This window comes from Siniperca chuatsi, linkage group LG4, assembly GCF_020085105.1.
Source record: "Siniperca chuatsi isolate FFG_IHB_CAS linkage group LG4, ASM2008510v1, whole genome shotgun sequence".
In the NCBI taxonomy this organism is placed as follows: domain Eukaryota; kingdom Metazoa; phylum Chordata; class Actinopteri; order Centrarchiformes; family Sinipercidae; genus Siniperca; species Siniperca chuatsi.
Window position 1 is genome coordinate 18,327,833 of NC_058045.1, and position 22,500 is coordinate 18,350,332.

At 40.8% G+C, this 22,500-nt stretch overlaps 2 protein-coding genes across 2 annotated transcripts in view; one reads left to right on the plus strand and one right to left on the minus strand.

Annotated features, from left to right (window-relative positions):
- uevld (UEV and lactate/malate dehyrogenase domains) overlaps positions 1 to 96 on the plus strand; it is an 8,126-nt gene extending 8,030 nt beyond the window's left edge. The window contains exon 12 of the mRNA XM_044194883.1: positions 1 to 96. This exon is cut by the window's left edge and continues 823 nt beyond it. The gene's annotated coding sequence lies outside the window, so the exon portion shown is untranslated.
- Positions 97 to 136: 40 nt separating this feature from the next.
- The window catches only part of si:dkeyp-19e1.3 (USP6 N-terminal-like protein), a 27,841-nt gene continuing 5,477 nt past the window's right edge, over positions 137 to 22,500 (minus strand). Inside the window, exons 2-14 of the mRNA XM_044194881.1 lie at positions 10,519 to 10,592; positions 9,643 to 9,728; positions 9,380 to 9,419; positions 9,200 to 9,280; positions 8,773 to 8,880; positions 8,551 to 8,660; positions 6,907 to 6,955; positions 5,228 to 5,348; positions 4,849 to 4,943; positions 4,514 to 4,579; positions 4,185 to 4,284; positions 3,624 to 3,776; positions 137 to 3,488 (exon numbers count right to left, since the gene is read on the minus strand). Of these exons, the coding sequence (XP_044050816.1) occupies positions 2,092 to 3,488; positions 3,624 to 3,776; positions 4,185 to 4,284; positions 4,514 to 4,579; positions 4,849 to 4,943; positions 5,228 to 5,348; positions 6,907 to 6,955; positions 8,551 to 8,660; positions 8,773 to 8,880; positions 9,200 to 9,280; positions 9,380 to 9,419; positions 9,643 to 9,728; positions 10,519 to 10,584 (2,472 nt within the window). The 5' untranslated portion in view covers positions 10,585 to 10,592 and the 3' untranslated portion in view covers positions 137 to 2,091. The remainder of the gene's footprint in view (positions 3,489 to 3,623; positions 3,777 to 4,184; positions 4,285 to 4,513; positions 4,580 to 4,848; positions 4,944 to 5,227; positions 5,349 to 6,906; positions 6,956 to 8,550; positions 8,661 to 8,772; positions 8,881 to 9,199; positions 9,281 to 9,379; positions 9,420 to 9,642; positions 9,729 to 10,518; positions 10,593 to 22,500) is intronic.

Consider the following 22,500-nt stretch of genomic DNA (forward strand, 5'->3'; position numbering starts at 1 on the left):
GCCATTTCCATATGTAATGACAATATGAAAAAGCTTCTCAAATGCCTTTACATGTAAATGGCCTTTGTGGGTGTGCAATAAATGTCTGAAACCAGATGTGGATTGTCTCTGTGGAAAAGAGAAGACAACAGACAACTAAGGTTTATCTCTTTATAAAACTCAAATAAGCAGTTGGATAAATGTACATAAGCTTTGGTCTGAGCCCCAGCATCTCTGATGTCAACCAGATCCATAAAAGGAGCAGTGATGTTCAATTGTTGGTCAGGTCACATGACTAAAGATACTCCAGCAAGCCAAACAAACTTGTGTGCAGGCCAAGATCCAAGTTCTTGGGTAAGAATTGCAGCAGCGAGACCAAAGTCCATGAACAAACCGTAAAGCATCTGTTAACATCACTCCCTCAAATGAAAATAGTTTTTAGTAGTAACCTGAACTCCATTAGAAAAACAACTGAATACTTGCAGATAATTGCAAAACCTCTTAGTAATGACAAAGGTCAGTGCAAAAAACTAAACAGATGTTTAGGCATAGCATACAACATAATATATAACTGAATGAAACAACAATATAAACATGTTTGACTATTAGGTCCTTGTACAGTGTAATATGGCTCAACTTCCATTTCTCAAGAACGTTTGCTCTGAGCAATTAAAATAAATTGACACCAGAGTGACTGCACTGGCTCTAACACATGGTTGTGCATATGAATTAATTAACTTATTCATTCGCTTCTATCCTTGGTCCGTGAGAGAACAGAACAGTGTAATACGGGTCTGTCCTTGTATTCTTAAGTCTAGCTTACTAGGTCGTTTGACATGTCTAAATGCAGAAAAGACTGTGCACATTCATAAATAGGCATTGTAGGTAGCATTTATGTCATGGTCAGAACTAATCTTCCCAAAAGCCTCTTGTCACTGGACATGTGTGCTCAAATGCATGGACTTTAGAGCTTAAATCCAATTACTGTCAATCTGTAATCGTTCTGACCACTAGATGGAGGTACTCTTCATAAATAGTGGCAAGGATTTTTACTGTAACTTAGTCTGTGCTGACAATATGTTGCATTCATTAAATCCTCCTGTTAAGTCTTATACTTCCACCTTATTTAGCCTTGATACGTGCATGAAACAGTACATTATTGCTGTGAAATCAAGTGTCAGACAAACACTGAAACCATTTCTTTGAAATTGACAGCATCCTAACACATCAATTTAACAGCAAACAAAGTAGCAAAATACCCACAGAGTACGCACTGCTACCTGCCTGGGGAAAAAATTAACAAATGAAACTAGCTTCAGTATTTACACCAATGACATATTGCACCACATCTTTCCTGTTGCTGGTGGTTACAACTTCAACGATTCTTTTAAGAGTTTGCTTGCAAACTGCTTTGGTGCAACCTGGGTTAGTGGTCCTTTATCAAGTATTGACCTAAGACACAGTAAAAAAACCCAAAAAAAAAACCTGTGTTATATATAACAGTTACTCATTACAGTTTGACATACTGTTAAGATGTGTGAGCCTGCTCACAGTTTACCATAAATGCAATATAAACGTAGAGGCTTTGGCTGCTTTAGCGAAGATGACCTAACTCTGCAGCCTCAAAAGCCCTTGTGTTAGAGTCGCTACCCTTAGTGCACTGCAAACAGGTTAAGACACTTTGTTGGAACAAAAATAAAACTAAGCAGAGATGAAGCAATGGTGAAACACGCAGCTAGTATTAGATCACCTTATTTCTTTAGTAAATTTCCACTGAATGAACCAAATCAAAACTAAAACCAAATCTGATCTCACACACTAATGAGAGCAGGCAAGTTAATACACTCACAGCAAACAGTAGCACAGACAGCAGTTTAAATACACGTTTGACACTTAGTTAACTGCCCTTACAAAAAGACAAAAGTATCACAGAAATCTGTACATATCAATGAAAAAAGTCATTTCTCACTCCCATACACACATACACCTTTGACACACTGAATAGCTACTGGCCTTTCACCTCTTAAATGGCTTTGAAAACTAATCAAGCCTCAACAGAGAGTCCACATCACATTGGCATAATCAGTAACACCTGAATGATACTTGGAAACTTCAAAAGGTCACTGATTTGGGCAGTTGCTGTCCACCTGGAGGCATCCTGCAAAAGTCTGGGCTGGATCGGACCAAGGGCACCCCTACTGCCGACTGTCCTGAGGGCCTGGAGTGGCCTGGGGGAGACCCGGTGTACAACAGCGGTGCTGGGAAGGCAGAATGGTCCCTGGGGCCCCTAGAGAAAGGCTTAGAGTAACTTGGTGAGGTGGCTCTGTGTGTTTCTGAACAGCTGGCAGCACTACACTGGAAGGGAGTAAGTCTGTCAGCAAAACTAGGTGGAGGAGGGGGGATGATGGAGTCCTCCACCCAGCTGTCCTCTCCTTCATATTCTGGCTCCTGAGGCAAACTGGGGAGAGCACCCAGCGAGGGAGGAATAGGAGAAGGCGAAGCAGGGATGAACACAGGAGGTGGAGGCACAGGGTACAGAGTAGGGTCATAGTCTCTGTCAATGGTATGTGGAGGTTCGCCGTGCATGCTGGGAACTTCCTCAGGCGTGGAGCCCAGCAGCCTCTCCAGGTAGCGGTCGTCTTCATCAGCCTCAGAAAGGTTGTCATATTGGGAGGTGTTGGAGGGCCGTCTGTCTCCCGCGGGCACCGGGACGTAGAGAGAGACTGGGAACTTGGTTGGCTTTGGGGGAGGAAGTCTGGGAGAGGAGGAGGAGCAGGAGGAGGATGTGATGAAGGCACTGGGAGGAGAAGGCTTTGAGAGGGGAGGTTTTTTCTGTGTGAGGTCAAGAGACGTGGGTGGTTTTAGGCATGGTTTTGGAGATGGCTTCGTTTGAGTGACCAGTGGTGAGGCTGAGCAGGGTGAAGGAGAGCGGCGTTGGGTCTCTGGGTCAGTCCCAGTCCCATGGCAGGATGATTCACTGTCCAGAGGACTTTGGTCATTCTGCTCAGGGTAAAAGAGAGGTGGAGGTGGCAGATTTGGAAGGTCCATGATGTCCTCCTCAGTCTGCATGGGCAGAGCATCCAAAACAGGGGGCTCATAGGGTGGAGGCCAATCCTCAGTCTCCTGGTCTCCAGGCCGGCTCTCCTGTTTTCCCCCATCTTCAGTCTGACTAACCTTTGGAAGCGACTCCTTCACATCTCTGTCCAACCCGACCTGAGCACAGGGTTTGTCCGCTTTTGGAGGTAACGGAGGTACTCTACAAGGCCTTAAGGGAGAAGGTGTTCCTTGTGTGTGGACTACAACTGGGTCAGGTGATCTCGAGTCCTGGGGCTCTGCAGGAGAAGGGGTCTGGTGTAGGGGGAAGCTGTCTGTTTGCTGGGCCTCTGTATTGGGTTGGCTGTGGGGCTGCAGATTTGTTTTGACCTCCACAGGAGTGTCAGGCTGCAGAGGCAGAAGGAGAACTGGTCTCTCTTGACCCAGAGCTTTCTTTGGCAGCTCCTCTGACTTGGCTAAAAAAAGGACATGGAAGACAGGGAATACATCATAAGAAAAAAATACTTTAGGATGTATCAGACAAAGAGGTGAAGCTGTAGCTTTATACTGAAAAATAAAGGAAATAAAAGAATAAAAGAACACAACTGCACCTGGAGGAGGTTGGTCCAGCTTTTTACTGCGAAGCTCAGACATAGCAACCTGTAACTGTTCAACCACCACATCATCAGGCAGGAAGAAAGAAACAGCCAGCTTCTCCTGGAGAAACTCCCTCAGGTCCTCTAACTGAAGCTTCTGCAGGCGCTCTGATTGGACAAACATAAGGCAGACACAAAACAGAAGCAAGTTAACTCATAGAATGGGTGGACGCAAATCTATGAGGTTACATGTCAGGTAACCTGTGTGATATGGTGAACCATGAATATAAATTATACTGTTAAAGACACAGGCCTAACTTTAAGATACCAAGTAAAGAAGAAGAGCTGTTCTGCAATAATTCAACCAATGTCCTGAAGCAATGCTCGTGCAAGCGTCCAATGAAAAGTCAGCTTTCGATTCTTCTCCACGGCAACTGGCCACTTGCATTATGTAAGCAATCCAGTTAGGAGGCAGCCAAGCGAGAGGCAACAGCAGCCATGGCTGTATCTGGGCACGAAGCTGGTTTGACTCATTTAGCACGGCACAGAAGATAATGTAATCAGCCTGATACTCACTCTTGTGTAACTTGAAGGTTGTATAAGCCATGGCATTTAGTGTCTTTTCTCCCTCCAATATGTAGATATCCCATAAACGCAGGGTGAGGGTGAAAGGGGTCTGTTATGTAAGACACAGCAGCAGAGAGTCAAGTCTGATTAAAAAAAATTGTAAAACAACCCCAGATGTGGTTCTGTGTTCAAAAGAAAAGGCAATGGAATGCACTGCGATATAGTGATTAATGACTGAGTTTAAATGCAGAATACATCTGGGACTGGATACAAGCAGGGAAGATCTGGAGATGGAACATTCATGCAGTTCATGTTCTTTTGGAAATCCAAATACTCACTCTGTCAATGAAGCACTGCAGAAACCATTTGGTGGTGTAAATCCCTGTTGTCATCTGCTCCTTGTCCTGTGGGGGAAAAAAATGAGAAATGGTCTCTATGGGAAATCACTCCTCATAATCTGTTCTCAGTTATAAATCTCACTTTCCAAATAGTTCTGACTCTTGGAATTGCAATAACATTCTGAACACGTGGCCTTCTGCCAAATGAATTAATCAAATAATGAGAAATGACCAGAATAAATCAACTGCAGCCCATGACCTTGTAAGCAATCAATTAGCTTCATGTCTCTTGTATGGACAGACAGCATCAGACATACAGATGTACTTTAACTTACCAGGTGTTTCTTCAGCTTTGGTAGCATTTTGGAGAGGATCAGCTCATGGTGGGCCTGGAAACGGTGCAGCTTGGGAAATCCTGGGATGAAGAACCCTAGCACAGTGAAAAAATAAATCAGCAGGCCATAAATGGTGCGTGGTAATGGTAGAGACATAATATTTACAAATGAACAAATCACATTCACAAATCTGAGTAAGCACGTACGGATTCAGTTACAGTTTCACAACTCACACACATCTGCATATAACATTGATACAGTATTGGCCCCCATACACTTATATATTTTTAATAAGAACAGTTATGATATTTGAAATGTCTAAACATTAATCAGCTTTGCTTTTTTAATCGGTCTGTCTCCATTTCTTCCTCTGTCTCACCGTGCATGGCATGTTTGCTGTTGGTGAGGAGCTGGGACAGAGCCCAGAAGGCATCTTCCTCATTCAGGTACATGAGCAGGATGGCAGCGATTTGACTCATCCCCTGGCAGTAGCTCACCTCCTGGGGGAACACAGGAGAAGAGACAGGTTCAATTAAACAGAATGGGCAAATTAGAGGAATTATTCAGAATTTAAAAGAGTACACACACACACACACACACACACACACACACACACACACAGGCTGAGAGATGAGGGGATGAGAGCACCTGAATGTCTGATGTGGTCTGAAGGCAGACTGTGGATGTGTGTGGTTGTACTGCACACGAGGAGCTACAGACCTTCTGTACATGCAGCTATGATATTATAAACACTTTTACCAAAGGTTGTTCAAATATTTACTGTAGCCCAACATACATTCTCAGTAATGTCATGTCTTCAACTTGAATCACTGCCAATTTGACTCAACAATGATTCAAGGATTTACACTAAACGCATTGCCCTTGGCGAGCACAGATACACAAAACCAGACACACACTTGGTATTTGTCCATATTAAGGCGCAGCTAGAAATGGACACTCCGAAGTATCCTTTCAAGGAAATACAGTAAAGATAATTAGGGTTACACTGAGGTTAAACTACACATTCTCCAAATTCTTCTCTACCATCACATAGGCAAAAGAACAAACAAGACCCCCCCCTCTCTCCTACTGACCCAGATTCTTCTGAGCAGTGTGTGAGAAGTGGGGAAAAAAGGGAACAGCACATGCCCATTTCCTCTGGCTCGAAAACCTCTACCATGCAGGAACCAACTACAGAGCCCCGTCAGAAAAACAGACTTGGACTATGTTTGCGTGCAGGGAGATGTAGTGTACTGTACACGAAACTGTCTTTAGATGGTAATATTTCTATCCCTACCAGACGGCAGCAATCTGTGCCTATACAAGAATTAATATATACAGATTAATCTACATGCATATATTGAGATACAGGCTACATACACATGGATTTACTGTATTTTAGTAAATATTTGTTGACACAGAGAATTCTCTATTTGGTTGTAAAAGCCAGATTTCACGCCAAACTCTGATCTCGCTGGCTTATGGTGGAGAAAGTACAGAGGCAAAGAATCATCATTATGTCTGCCCTCAGCATCCACAACTGCATTCCAAACACATTATTATGAAGCAAAGACTGTTGAGATTATAAATGAATTGTTGCTGATTCAAATCAAAAGGATGACACTGCCTGGCCTGTGCTGTCATGAGAAATTAATGGACAAAATTATAACTTGTAACACCAGGCTCATTTGTACTGTTTCCTTGTCCGTTAAATGACACGTATTGTCAAAGGGGAACTTGGTCTAAACACTGTGAGTGCCGAGTATGGATGTGGGTTCACCGGTGGAGACTGTTACACTGTTTTGCTGTACATTCAGTCAGAGCCACACTCATAAATAAAAGATCTCACCCAAGGCTCTAAACAAGAACGAGAACAGATGGGTTTAGAGTGTTTGGCCTGTTCTTTGCAGTATGGAAACTAACGCACTCGATGGATTTGCAGCTGTTGCGCCGCTGATGTGCTGCTTTTGCTGTGCAGTCAGTGTACACAAGACTCCTCCATATTATGTAACACACACTTAGGAATGCACACATCTATACTCGCACAAACAAACTTACCGTGTTGTAGACAGAGTAAGCTGCCAGTACGTGAAACAGTGCCTGCTGCCTAGAGAGGGAACAGAGAAACCACCAGTTAAAACGAGGATCTGATAGCAACAATCGAGCACGCTGAGACAGTGTGTCGGACTATAGTGTGATTATAGTTTATAGTAATTTGTTAAATGAAAATTCCCCACGGCCACATGAGTAATGATTTCTCAACCACCTCATCCCTAAATTAACTCCATCAATCAGCAGAGACAGACTCAAAACAGCTGCAAATATTTCTGTGCAGGCTGACAAACCCTGGCTGAATCCCATCATCCTGGTGGTGTTTATATAACTGTGTTTGTGTGTGTGGAAATACTTTCTCTTTAACCAGTGGCCGAGCTATCCAGCTTTGCAACAATGTTCAAGTATTAATGAGGGGTGTGTGTGAAAGGACTTATGTGATCTATTAGTGCTACAGTGACACTCAGCATTGAATAAAATAGGACATTTGTGTTTCTAGGAATCAATAAGATGCAATCTAAAGTGGAGCTTTTGTTTGACATGATTTCAGATACTGTGAGCAGATTTGTGCTACATGAATATCAAAAATCCCCAAGATTTTCATCACCTAATTGCTTCTAAAGCTTCTATCCTGTTTCTGTGATCGTAGGGTTGTGTGCTGCGTGGCTGTTTACATCTGGAGTCTCAAATGTTTCAGACAGTGAACAAGGCAGCTATTGTGTTTGTAAATGTGTATGTAAGTGGAGCAGGGGCATTAATAAATATAATGTAGATGAGAGAGGATGTCTCCCCTCCAGGCCTCTATAGTAAATACACGTCTTATAGACAGTGACAGAGACAGGAAAGGAGCTTTAAATAGCTGTCAGTGTTTCAGCGTGAGTGGGACAGCTGTTGCAGGGAAGGAGTGGGTAGTCAAGCAGGATGGAGCGGTGTTTTGGTCTGTTTGGACTCAGAGGCTTTGAACTGAAAGGGGAAGTATGTTACAAAAAGCAAGAGGAGAGCACTCTCAGAGAGTTAACCTGACTGACTGAAGGACAAAACCAGTGGCTTTCAGATTTTCAAACATACAGTTCACCCACAACCATGTTCTGAAGCTCATTTCATGTGTGTTTAATGAATCTTTTTTATGTATTAGCACTATATCAATGTGTTGTCTCACATTGTACACTGTGATGTACATTTCTGTATGAATGCCATTTCCTGTGGGGCTTCGTACACTGACAGGAAGGCTAATAAAACAGAGAGGAGGAAACCACTGCTTTGGTGTTGTGTGTGTGTGTGTGTGTGGGGGGGTCACACCCTGTAAGAGACTTAGCAAGGGCAAACCTGAGCAAGTGAGGTGACAAAAGAAACAACAACAAGAACTATGGAGGCCCCCACATGAAACAAAAGAGGTCGTAGAAATTTGTTATGAAAGCTACCTAAACTGTGACACTTATTTTACAGGCTAAAGATCAGGGCAGTATTCATATGATGCACAGAAACATCAGCAGCTTGTATGCTTAGATAAGTACAAATTATCCAAAGTTTCTATTGTGACTCATATGGGTGGCAATTATATCATAGTTTAAAGGAAGGATGGAAGAAATCATCACACTGCATCAGTAATGTTTGTAAATAAACTGAAATACAAGCTGTTCCTGAACTCACTTGACTCCAAAGCGGTCCATGAACATGATGTGGTTCCTGAAGGTTCTGTTGACGTCTAAGTCTATCTGTTTGATCTCCGTAGAGAAGCCACGAGCCTGCTGCTTCATTTTCTGGAGGATAGAAAAAGGACAAATATGTTATAAAAACTAGGCAACTGTCAGAATTTACCCGTTCACAGTATCCATATTTTAGAGGAATTGTCATCACTTTTAAGATTCATACCTCATATTTTCCCTTGTTAATCTGTTTGACTTTCTCTATGTCCAAAAGCAAGGCCCAGGCCTGGCCTCTCAGCTGCAGAGGGATGCCTTTATACACACGCTTCACCAACTGAAACACATGTGACAGACATATGAACAGACATGAACAGGGACTCTAAACATAAAGAGACAGTGTTCACCGCAACAACCAGAGGAAAGAGGCAGAGAGTCAGGTATAAATGCTGCTTTATGGAATGGAGCCCAGTTAACTCTCTTGAATGACGAGGACTCATATGCACTGATGTACTTGCTTTAACTGGGAATAAGCTGGGGTTAAAAAGGGAATGGAAAACAGATTTTAACAGCAATGGAAATAATACATCACAAGCGATGGCTAAATTGAGACAGCATGTTGGTGTGTCTGAGTGTCACAGTACCGAGTTACACACCTTTTCACTGTTTCTGTACTTGTCCCAGTTCTTTACCATCTTCAGCCATTTCTCCACTCGCTCTATCTCCTGCTGCTTTTGCTGAGGAGAGGAAAGACGGACATACATATGAAAGGGAGTAAAAATATATCACATGCATGGTCAAAATCTGGACTTGCTATGTAGGTTAAAAGTTGATACCTTCTCTTCAAGCGCACTGGGTGTTGGCAGCTCTTCCTCACTGGAGAGGAAAAGCAGAAATATACAACATGTATTAGATATAGGGACATTGAGAGGGTAATCTAAAGTTGAGTACTATTATAAGACATCATCATAATGTGAGAAAGGTGAGAGAGAGAAAGAGAGGAAGAGGGACAGAGATTTTCTAGATACAAGTGAAGGCGTTTTCCTAGAATTCAAACTACTACAAGGAAGCTGTCAGAGCTTTAAGTCAGGTAACTTACTGCAGGAAGCCGAAGCGGTCAGTGACCTTATAGATGCTGTAGTTGGCATCCTCCCATGGGTCAATGTTGACACCCTCCTGCCTGCCCTAAAAACACCCACACACCACAACCCCTATTAAAAAATATCTTATGCAAAATAAACAGTTTAAACAAGACTTAAGATGGTGCTGGTGTGTACAAATGAGTGGACTGATGGCAGCATAAGAGAGGATGGTTCACATGTTTTAAAAGCAGAGCTGAAGCAACAACGATAATGAATTTTCAGTCATTTGTTTCTCTGCTGTACTTGTTTGGTCCATCAGCCATTAAAACTACACTACATAGACCAACATTTCCTATGTTTTTTGTCTTCTCTTTCACACATGGTTCTCTGGTTTTCCTATTCCTAATGGGTGTTTTAACCCTAATTTGTGAACTACACATGCAACATTCAGTTGCTGTGTCATTAATTGATCATTCCTAGTAATCCATTTTCACTGCCTGTTGGTAACAAATCTATTTTGAGTTCAGACATTGCAGGCACCATTCAGGGCCTCTCTATACAAGAAAAACCATCAACTCCCCTGTTTTGATGTGTTAAATAAACCTTGACTGCCCTTCTTTGAGGAAATATCATGTTCCAAAGGTTCATGATTTTACTTTTTAGGTTGGATCATCTTTATGTAGAGTTTCATGAACTGTGGTACTATCTGCGCCTGATATTTGGCAGTGGCTGACATCTGTCCCAAAGAAAAGCTGATCAGTGCAGGGAAATGCTCAGCTGTGTAGTTTCCTCCAACTGAACCATGACAACTTGTCAACTTTTTTAAAATATAAAAAGTTTTGTTTATCATAATTGTCCTGAGTATTGTCAGAGTTAGGTGTGCGCACACTTACCTTGTCATATTTCAAGATGATTTCAGCACGTTCCTCTGCTATCAATGTGTCTATGTCCTTCTTCATGTCAAAATCTGGAAGGAAGCAGACAAAAATTGGCATAAAGCACATCAATGTGACCGAATATTTACATTTTTATAAGATATTGTAGCTTGGTGATTTACTGCTGGTTGTTGGCGTGGGTATGGAATATGGAGAGGGTATGGAAAGATGATCACATACTTTTAAAGTGGTCATGTTATACTCGTTTTCAGGCTCATAATTTAATTTTGCGGTTGTACCAGAATAGGTTTACATGGTTTCATTTTCAAAAAACAAAAAAAAACAAAAAAAAAAACAAAACACCATATTTCTTCTTCATACTGCACATTGCTGCAGCACCTATTTTCACCCTGTGTCTTGAATGCGCCATTGAATTCGATCTTTGTTGGGAGTTGCACATGCGGAGTACGTAGGTAAAGACTACTAGCCAATCAGAAGCAGAGTAGGGCGGGTGCTGACGAGCAAGGTATTGTGATCCAAAACAAAGCCGCTTCAGCGGGTAACCATGGCTTCGGTTCAGCCAAATCTGATACCGAAACACAGACAGAACAACTCAAACCAGCTTCACAACTTAGACTGGAGCATGATGTTTCAGATTGGTAAGTTATATCCACCGCCTAATCAGCTGATTAAATCTGCTACACTCAGCTTGACAGTACACATGATTGCACTACTATTACTTATATTATTACATTGTACTGTACACTTAGCTTTATACTTCATACCCACTTGCACTTATTTTGATTAGGTGTATTATAGTGTATCATATTTATTTATTATTATTATTGTCTATTTCTATTCTATTAGTACTTCTCCTGTGTGACGTGATAGTGATCAGCTGTAACAAAGCGTTTCCCTCGGGGATCAATAAAGTATTTCTGATTCTGATTATTCATTTGTAACTAATTTATCTTTCATAGGTAATGTTTTAACTCCACATCAACAACTTTATGCCCATTGACTGCCTGGAGGGTATCTAACGTTATTTTAATTTCATATTTAGGTGTACTTGTGGAAACTGCTCAATTCGTGCATTTTGATCGTGTTACATAGTGACGTAGATACGTTATGGAAGTAAAGGCTGGACTACAGTCGAGCTGTACAGGCAGTTCAGGAGCAGTATTTTCTGTGGGAGAGGGTAACTCACAACACAATTAAGGGAAAAAGCATAATATGACCACTTTAAGCTATCCCTAGGCACAAAATGGCTAATTGATTAAGTTAGCTCAGTGAGTTTATAAAAGTTTATTAAAAGGAGAAGAACAAATTTGTCTGTATTATCTGTTTAAGTTGAGGTTACATTTACATTTGTTTGAGAAACGTTCATTACAGCTACCATAACAATAGGAGGTATTTGCAGGCCACAGAACATCATTTGAGGAGGTGAAACCAGTCATCTTAAACCTTTAGATGAAAAAGACCACACAGCATGCTATAGCTCCTTTCCATATGTCTCACCATCAAAATCAACTTAATATTACTAACTTCCTTGCTTACATATTCATCACCAAAACCCAAAAGGAACAATAACACATCTGACAAATTTGACACACCACCCGCCAAAACCAGGATTATGCTAATGCTGCATACCATACCGTGGGTTCACAAGACCTACATCGCATTTTGTTCTTTAAAAATAAATGTTGCATGTGGCATGTTGGAGTCTATCAGGAGCCAGAGTGTGAAGACACAACTTTCTGTTAGTGTGCCCAGAGCTGACAAAACGGTTGGTACCATTAGAATTCAGATTTTAAATGTGAAGTTATGATTAGTAGAAAACTGAACATTACACTGTTATTTTAAGAAATAATAGTCATGACATTCAAATGTGTATTTTATGTATTACTGGGGATCGTATACTGCCCTTAAAAAGGTTGCTGCCTTGGCCTTTGCATCACTTGGTTAGCAAGTAGCGGAATGCAAAATACCCAAAGAAAAGAAGAATTAATCCATTTCATATCCAAATGGTTTCAAAAAGCATACAGAAAAAAACCCACACTTGAAAACAAAGCTTTTGTTCTGAACAATGAACACTGATCAGAACAGTTTAGACTGAACCTCTAAACCTCTCAGAATATCAAATAATCTGTGTGGTGAAATGGTTCCATGCTTTCCTCCTTGATTCTGAAATGCACAAATACTATGTAAAAAACCCATTAATCCTCTGGTGTGTCTCCAGACAAGTTTATTACTTTGTGATCAAGAATCAGTTTTAAGCTCAAACCACTCGAAAAAGTACATTAAAAAAAGAAAGAAAGCATGTATACAGTGGTGAGAAAAAGTGTTTGCCCCTTCCTTCTTATTTTTTTGTCTGTCACACTTAAATGGTTCAGATCATCAAACAAATTTCCATATTAGTCAAAGATAACACAAGTAAACACTTGAGGAATTTTGGCCTACTCATCTTTGCAGAATTGTTGTAATTCAGCCACATTGGAGGGTTTTCGAGCCTTTTTAAGGTCATGACACAGCATCTCAATAGGATTCAGGTCAGGACTTTGACTAGGCCACTCCAAAGTCTTCATTTTGTTCTTCTTCAGCCATTCAGAGACCCCACAACAACATCCAAAGAACTGCAGGCCTCACTTGCCTCAGTTAAGGTCAGTGTTCATGTGGCATAATCTTAAAAAGGCAGTTCATGCTCAAAAACCCTCCAATGTGGCTGAATTACAACAATTCTGCAAAGATGAGTGGGCCAAAGTTCCTCCACAGCACTGTAAAAGACTCATTGCAAGTTATCGCAAATGCTTGATTGCAGTTGTTGCTGCTAAGGGTGGCCAAACCAGTTATTAGGTTTAGGAGGCAATCACTACTTCACACAGGGCCATGTAGCTTTGGATTTTGTTTTCCCTTAATAATAACAAACTTCATTTAAAAACTGTATTTTGTGTTTACTTGTGTTATCTTTGACTAATATTTAAATTTGTTTGATGATCTGAAACATTTAAGTGTGACAAACATGCAAAAAAATAAGAAATCAGGAAGGGGGCAAAGACTTTTTCACACCACTGTATGTCATTCCAAGGCTATCTGAGCTAATTGCAAGCAGACAGTCATGAAAGGCATGTACAAAGTGTGACACAGAGTGACAGTCATGGGACTTAATGTCTCTAGTATGTGTGTGCGTGTACATGTATGTTATCATACGTGTCTCTGCCTGTGTGCACACGCAACATTGGTGCTAACTCATAATACTCAAGAAGGAAGAAAGCAACAGACTTGCCAAAGCCCATGAGGAAAGAAACAGAGAAGCAGACAACTGAGGTTGGAGCCGTTGGTGAAACCAGAAGTCAGATGCTCCTGGGGCCTCACCCCCTCCCTTTTTCTCACAGTATAACCCCTACCTGACCCCGGTGTGTCCCTCTAAGCCTGACTCTAGCCTTCCCTGGGCTGATGTGTTCTGGCAGCAGGCTCAGCTGTTAAGCAGGGCTGAATGATCGCCCAAGAGAGAATAGCCTCACCACTCGTTTGAGAGATCACCATCTCACTGTGATGTTTGGATATGAAGAATATGCCAGTTATGCCTAGCAGGCATGATAGGAGATAAAAGAAACAGACACAAAACCCAGGCCAGTCACACCCTTTGAATGTACTGTAGGCATTAAAGCATCAGGGTTAAGGACCTGCTACTATCTGGTGTTTATTTTAAGGAACAAGTTAGACAACAAGGCCTTTGTTATGCTGCAACCTTAAATGCTGTCATAAGACAGATGCCAGAAGTTAAAGTCTCTGAAAAGACAGGAAAGGAAATAGGTATTTTAGTGTACCTTTAAAGGGGACAGTTCACCACAAAATCAAAAATACACATTTTCCCTCTTACCTGTAGTGTTATTTATCCATCTATATTGTTTTGGTGTGAGTTGCAGAGTTTTTGAGATACTGACAGTAGAGATGGCTGCCTTTCTTGAATATAATGGGACTATATAGTACTCAAGTGCTCAAAGCGCTAAATAAATATGTTGTGAGCAGTTTCATGTAGGAACGATTTTCTTTCTACCGATCTACCGTTCCTACATGAAACTGCTCACAACAAGGTCTGTGGATTATCTTGAGTAACTGGGTTATGATTTCTGGAAAGAGAGATTGCTCTTTAGTTTTTCAAATGTATTTTTTTTGGAGCTTTGAGCACCACAAGCCGAGCCATATAGTCCCATTATATTAAAAGAATGCAGACATCTCTACAACCGATTTCGCCAAAACTCTGCAACTCACACATACACAAAAAAAAAAAAACTAGATTGCTAAATAGCACTACAGGTAAGAGGAAAAATATGTTTTTTTGATTTTGGGGTCAACTGTCCCTTTAAGAGATATCTAAATGGTTTAGGTTTGTAGGGTGAGCTACAACATTTGATTTAATTGTGACAGTCCAAAACTAACATGATTTACTTTAGAACCATTCAGTGAGTTTTGTTCAGTAAGGTCACACGCTATAAGGAAAACTCTACAGGCGAGCCAATTGCAACATATGCCGTGCACTGAGGAATACTTTCACTGATGCTTGACAGCTAGTGTAGCCAGCTGTGGCCTCAGGCATATGGTATGCATGTTTGGCATGCCCTGCAGTAACAGGTGAGAAGACAACTGCCACCTCGCACAAACACCCTTTAACTTTTCCCTACAGCCCCTTGTGCTGACTCAGACGTGTTTCGTCTGAAGCGATGTGACATTTCCCCAACATAACTTGCACACTGATGCAGCAACACTGGGCACACTACCCGATAAGTTAAGGGGGTAGGTCTTAGGGCATCACATTTCAAGATGCAGTTTGTTTGTGGGTTTATACGTTTGCTCATGAATCATGGTTTTGGTTCAGATGTGATAGCTATTTCCACATACTTCCCAGGACAGTGAGAAAGAAAAACTGAAGCTCATTTGGCCTTCATTTATTTCATCTTTATTTACTAGATAAAACAGCAGCAGATAAACTTCCAGCAACACCCATGTTATATATGACCCATACTGTTTAAATATAGTTAGTAATGATTTTTTTAAAACCAGTTTATTTAATGTATCCATCAGGGATAAGGTGGAGGGTAAACCTGCCTAAACCTACTGTCCAGAGTTTTTATTTAGAATTAAACCTTTATAATATACATTTAAAGTTTACACTATAGTAAGGAGCATGAAAAATGGATAAGTCAAAGGAAGACTGGCCTAAAAACTAAATCAGACACGATGAGTCAAACCCAATGGTTAATTCGGCCTCTGCCTCTCCTAAAATCAGGATTTATCATTAAATATGTTAGTATTAATGTGTTATTTCCTTTTCATCAGGTACCAAGTTGCTCACCCATATCAACCTGATCTCCAAAACCCCAGCATCCAGTCTTCTCCATCAAATCAACAGCTGAGTCTCTTGTTTAACAGGTGGTCAGTGAAACCGGACCACTGAACAAATGGCCCCTGCTATGCTTTCTTTTTTGCAATTTCCCTTTTCTCGTCTATCTCAGGTCCAATTATTTCAGGTTTTTCGAGGCATCAGCAAATTTTTCTGAACAGCTGAGTAAACCACCTGCGAGGTGGTGCCAGTGCTAGTGCTTTATACTCAGGTTACATTTAAAAGTCTACGGTGATAAGACTTAAAGAAGAAACTAACGTAAACCTGAGATCAGTGACTTTCTGTATGTTGCCCTCTCCAGGGATGTAAGTAATTAAAATATCTGAACTACAGAAACCTTTCACGTCACATGTATTCATAAGAGAATTTATATTTGTTGACAAATACTGTACATTTAAACACATATTAAAAATGTCTGCTTACAACTACATTATAGTACTATACACCAAATATTAAATGTTTACACACTGCTTATAAATGCTAAATAGGGGGACTTAAAGTAAAGTGTTACCTTATATATTGTGTTTTATGTTAGCAAATAGATACAAGGCAAAACCAATAATTAGGTCTGTCTTTAAGCTACAGGTCATCGTTATCATAAAATAACCTCTTATTTTCTTTTCCTGGCTAAAATTCTTATTTAACAGATGAATAATCTTAGCAAATCAAGACATGGCCACACATGACTAGTAATAATTGTGAGAAATATTCTCAGCATATAATTAATAAAATAGAGATGTTTTTCATTCAAGATGCACGTGGGGGATTGTAAGATGTTTTAAAAATCACTGTCTATTAGGTCAATTGGTGTAAAAGGTCTGTTGTGCTTCATCTTTAGGTTCTAGCTGCTAACTTCCTGTGTTGAGTCTCCAGACTGCTGATAGTATTGTGTTGGGGTCAGGAAGAAAAGGAAACCAGTGATTGCCACTCCTTCAACAACAGGTTCAATGAGAACTGCAAAAAAGAGTGTGACAACAAAATGGGCCTTCCTCCAACCAAGGAAAAGCATTTTACTGACAAAGCCTCAAATTATCCAGACTTGGTGTTTGTAGTCAGCAGGAAAGACATGAGTAATACCACAAGATGGTCAGTTCACATTAACACTACCGGTATTTTGCTTGTGAGTCACCAACAGAGCTGAGGCACTCCTCAATGGGCGATTTGTATTATGTTGCGGTTGGTTCAAATTTTACTTTGAACAGCTCTTTTCAAGTGGTGACTAGAAAGGTGGCTAGTTGTGGTGGGGATCAGGGTGTCAACAGCTGGAAGGTGGAGGAAAAAAGTGAGTAAGCAGCAGAAAGGTCAGTAAGTAGGATAGAGACCACGCAAATACAGTTCAACATCCCACCTGGGGGAGCTGGGAGTTATGTGCAGACACGCAAAACGTATTCACGTTTTACATACTAGCTAATCCTGTCACATGTCTCTTAAAATGTAGGCGGAGTGAGGCAGAGATGGTGAGAAAGTGGTAGGTGGGCCAGTTTAGTCGGAGCAGACAGTAGGTTAGAATTGCAGATCATTTTTCTGTATTGCTTAATTTTGATAACCTGATTGCTGACAGGATACAAGACTTTGAGTCTGGAGTCTAGGTGACATAATTTCCTGTTATGACACAGAGCTCTAAATCTAGCTTGTGTATATAAGTCCTCAGTACACTGTTGTAACCACAAACAGCTTGCAGAGCATTCTGAATCCCATACAGCTAATAACATGGTTTTAAGCAGAGATGCGGCAGTCAAAACATCCTTTTACTGATTTTTCACCAAAATTTCCTATCTCTAAATGTATTGCATCTTCGCGCTGTGTTTGTACGACCCACAATCCATAAGGTGTCATGGATAAATAATCAGACTTTAATGAGACAGAATTATTAGGAATTATATTACAAAGACTTACAGGGGTCAAGCTGTAAGCCGGTCTCTGCAACAGAACCCAAAAGGCCATTTATTCCTGTCTTAGCGTGTAGTAAGCTAGCTGAGGGTGCAACAAAAATTTTAAAAATAAGAACAAATGAGACTCAGATCTCCATTGCAATATCAAAGATGATCCTTAAGTAGTTGTCTACATAAAAAATGTAAACTGATGACATTAAATTTAAATGAGGCTGTTACCCTGATATACATTCTGCTGTATTTGTTTACCTTTCACCCCATTTCACTCAGATGATAAAGCACAAGTCCTCTTTTACATATATTTATACTTTTCTTGATTTATACTCAATCTTTCTTCTGGCTCATAATCAGTCTTAATCTAAGTGGCAGCCAGATTTAAGGCAGAGGATTATACAACAGCAAAGTCAGAATGAAAGCCTGAGATTAGAAGGAGTCTGGCAGTAGTCAGCCAACTGTAGAAGACTGGATACTGAGTGCAGCGAGGTACGCTGGACTGATAGTTTGGGTTAGGTAAGGGGTGTGTATTTACTGTGTGTTCAGTGGGCAGACATCCTGAGCTGAAACCCTTAAGTGAAACTACATCAGGGAGTGGAAAGGGTATACCAACAGAACTAAGGGCAGAAAGAAGTTGAACTGAAGTTATGGGGTTAGAGACTTCCTTCCATCCTGTTTCATCCTGCTCATAGATATTGCGTTGACACCCCAATGGACAGATTTATCAAATTCTAAGATCTGATCGCATTTTTCATTTTCATGGAGCATCTTCTTTGTGGCTGGCACTCATACCCTCTCCCCAAACTGCTGATGGCGAGACGAAGGAGAAGACGACAGATGTTTGGTTCTCTTCACCACTGGATGATTAGTCAGTGCTTGCGTGGTCAGCCAAATGACGCTCTGGCTCTGAGATCAGACAGGCTTGGGCCATGCACTTGTTCAGCCTGATTAACCTCACAGAACAGAATCTGTGTCATTTATTATCAGTATGTATTATGAGCCATCGTCTGTCCTGCACATGCTTAGATTACCTTGCCCTGGGGTCTGAAAATACTGCCCACCAAGTACCAAAGGCAAGTAAGAAAATACCAGCTTATTTTGATGATTCATAAATGGAGGGTCCTTAAAAACGTTTGCTTTTGTATTCAAACTTAAAACTGTTAAATAACGGACAACTTGTGCTACATCAAGGGGTTTCTTCCAATCTAACAGATAACCTTATACATGCCCCTCATTTGTGATTGAGTCCTTTTCTGTCTGTCTCCAGTATTCCTAAAACCCATGACATCTATGTTTCTGAATGTGATTACACAGTGTTATGGTGTCTATACAAAGACATTCAAGATATCATAACACATTAAACTTACTACTTTTGCAACTGTGGTGGTTTTGTACATTTCTGACTAGGGGACTTGTGATTATATGAATAAGTAAAAGGTAATCATTTCAGCAATAACTACAGTCATTACTAATACAATTCACAGGAATAAACTTCAAAGAATGTCTTGTAATGCACTCTGTTATTATCCCTGTCAATAAATTAGCTTAACGCTGTAGGCTCGTAGTGATTGTGGAGAACAAGCATATCATTCCAGTTCAGAAAAGGAAGGAGGCTAACAAGCAACCATATGGCTCTAATTTCAACATGAAGAAGCTCTGCAGTCCCAGATGGCTTCAGAGCTCCAGTTTTTAAATGGGTGTCAGACACACAGTGTGTGCATGTAAGCATGCATGTGGCCAAAAGAAGCAGAAAATAGCAGAGAGAGAGAAATGGGTTTCTCTATTTTCAGCAAGGTAGCTGTGAAAATGAATCAGAAATGTTTTATTTGAGTAACAGATTTCTTTGTGCTCCACTGCATAGAAGCGCAGGAAGCTTTAGTGTTAATGATAAAGTAGCTCTGGTTCAAGGTTCACATATTCCTAAGTTCAAACTCAACAGATCTTTTGTTAATTTCCTCTCAACACAACACTGATTTGGCAGTTGAAAACAAAGTCATGTTATAAAAAGGAAGCTCCTCAGAGACTAAGAATTTCACCAAGTCACCCCACAGGAAATCTAAGCAGGCTGGTACGAGATGTTCAACAGCCATCCCTTTCTTTAAAAAGGAAGGGTTGGAGTACAGATGGAACATCTGAGATACAGTAAACGATACAGTAACAATTATGTGTGTGTAAATATAACCCAGACATTTTAATACCATCACCCTCCAGACACATGTCAAAGCCCCATGCTACCAAACATATGTTTTGCAGGTGTGATGGTGAATGGACAATGGCCAATTGTTTACCCTTACCCCAGTGGTTCCGCTCAGGACTTGTACATAGTGGCTATTAACTCACAGCAAAGTATGACAAACAGTGTGCTAATTCAATCTACTCTTGACGGGGTTGAAGCGACCGCTGAGACCACATAAACTAGGAAAATTACTTAAGAAGAGGAAGGGGAGAAGAATGATACCAAATTAGGCCAATGAGAGAAAACTGCTGAGAAGCCTTGATGTCCAGCCACAAAATCTCCCTTACAAGAAAATCCTTGTCATTCTTGCTGTCTCAGCCTCTCTTTTCTCTGTCTCCCTCCGATTCTTTTGTATGGCTGTAGTGTTTGTATTTATGCGTAGAAAATAGCAGCGACACAGAGACTGTGTGACCCAGGGGCGAAACATCCAGAGCACAGGGACTGGGGAAAAGCACATGGCTCAGAATAGCTTGTTGTCCCCAAGGGGCTTTTCTGTCCTGCTCCACACTGTATTACCACTGTCACTCTGCTTTTCAAAGTTGAGCACACAGATTCACCAACAAAACTCACCATCCCAAACTACTTAACCTTGTCCCCACCTTAGCAAAGGAAAAAACAAGCTGTCTGAGGAAGGGGGCTCTCTATCACCCCACCCTGCATCTGACCAAGCCTGAGACCCCCCCCCCCTTTACCTGGGGGAGGGGGTTGTCTAAATATAACAATGACCACACAAAGTTTTAGATGCTGGAGTAGCGGGCCAGCTGGAGAGGCCTTGTTTCCCAGAGTGGCAGCACTCAAGGGGTGGTATGAGGAGCACAGGAATGTCAAGGGAACAGTATTCATAAACACACAAAACCACAGGACCCTGCTGAGAAAGCCACAATCTCATAAATGGATCCTCTTCCTGGCAAGGATGGAGTCATATACAGGCAGTGAAGCCAGAGGAAAGAGTTTAAATAACTAGTGCTATTACTTTATAAACTAGCGCTATTACATTATAAAACCTTTGTGAACTCATATCTGAATATAAAGTTGAACAATCAATAATGCATGGTTAAGAAATGCACAGGGGAAACACACAATGTTTGGGGAAGTTATGCAACCTCACGCTGAATGTCATGCTATTTTTAAATTCCGTCTTGTATCTAACCATTTTCAAGAATATCCTTAAAAACTCCACAAATCTTTCTGCAATACAAACCTCCTTCACTGCGAGAAGATGCAAATACCCAGGTCATCAATAAGCTCACGACAACATGAGATCTGGGCCCGTATTTATCAAGCTTCTCAGAATTACTCATAAGAACACTGCTAAGAATTGATTTAAGAGTAAAAAATTTCTTGGCTCAAAGCTGCAGTTAAAAGTTAGTTATCAAGCATCTCAGTCCAAATTTCAGTGAAGTGTAGGACTAAATCGTACGTGTCAGTCTTAGAGCTGATTCATGACACTTTACTGTGCTGCAAACAGGATTTTGGATGACGACATAGGCAAGGACCAATCACTGAATAGATTTCCTTATTTAAAAATATTCTCAGATAAATTCATATTGAATAGTGAAATTCCTAAGCGGAGTTTACATTCAACACACATTTGACAAAGAATTTTCAAGAGAATACATTAGGATATACACATTGGAAATTAAAGATAAAACAAAGTTTCCAACACGTTTTCCACCATTTCTTAATTACAAATTTTAAACCGGTGTGCTGTTAATTGACCTGCCTATATATAGCCTAGATTTTATGATGTAATCATAGCCACCATGGATTCCAAAAGAAAACCGAACTGAAGGGAAGAAGAAGCACTACTGCTTGCTGAATTTGTCGAACAGAGGAAACATATTATAAAAGGCAAGTTCAGCCCAAGTTGGTGCAGCGCATACTTGGGGAGGACAATGTCGTCATCGCCGGAGTGGAGGGGAACCAGGATCCTGCAGCAATTAAGCTTGAAATTCTATCACAAAAGGTGCGGGCCAAATTATTTTTGGTTAACACAAAACCATGACAACAATATTCAACATTTCAAACATTTTATTTTTCAGTTATAATGAAGATGCAGGGGAGTACTCAAAGTGGAGGTTGGCAAAATGTTGTCTGAAGGCTGCCCCATCACATGGATTGATGTTGCTTGGGGGGCTGGCATCTCCAACTTCTCCATCAGTCATCCTCTGGTGGGGGTGGGATGTTGCGCCTCGTGCAAATATTATGTAGTATTGCACAAGCCGTTATGATACTGCACACTCTTTCAGGGGAGTACCGAATTTCTGAGTGTAGAATGTGGAATCTGTGCTTCCACTGGCCAATGTCTCTCTCCACCACAGTTCCTGTGATACAATGTACCTGTACCTGTGAAGAGATACGAAATTAAAACCTTAGTTATAGCCTATATTGGGATACAGTGTTCTATTAATAAACTATAAAAACAACTGTGTATAAATAGCTTAAAATATAGGCTACCTGTTGTAGTTGATTTGGGC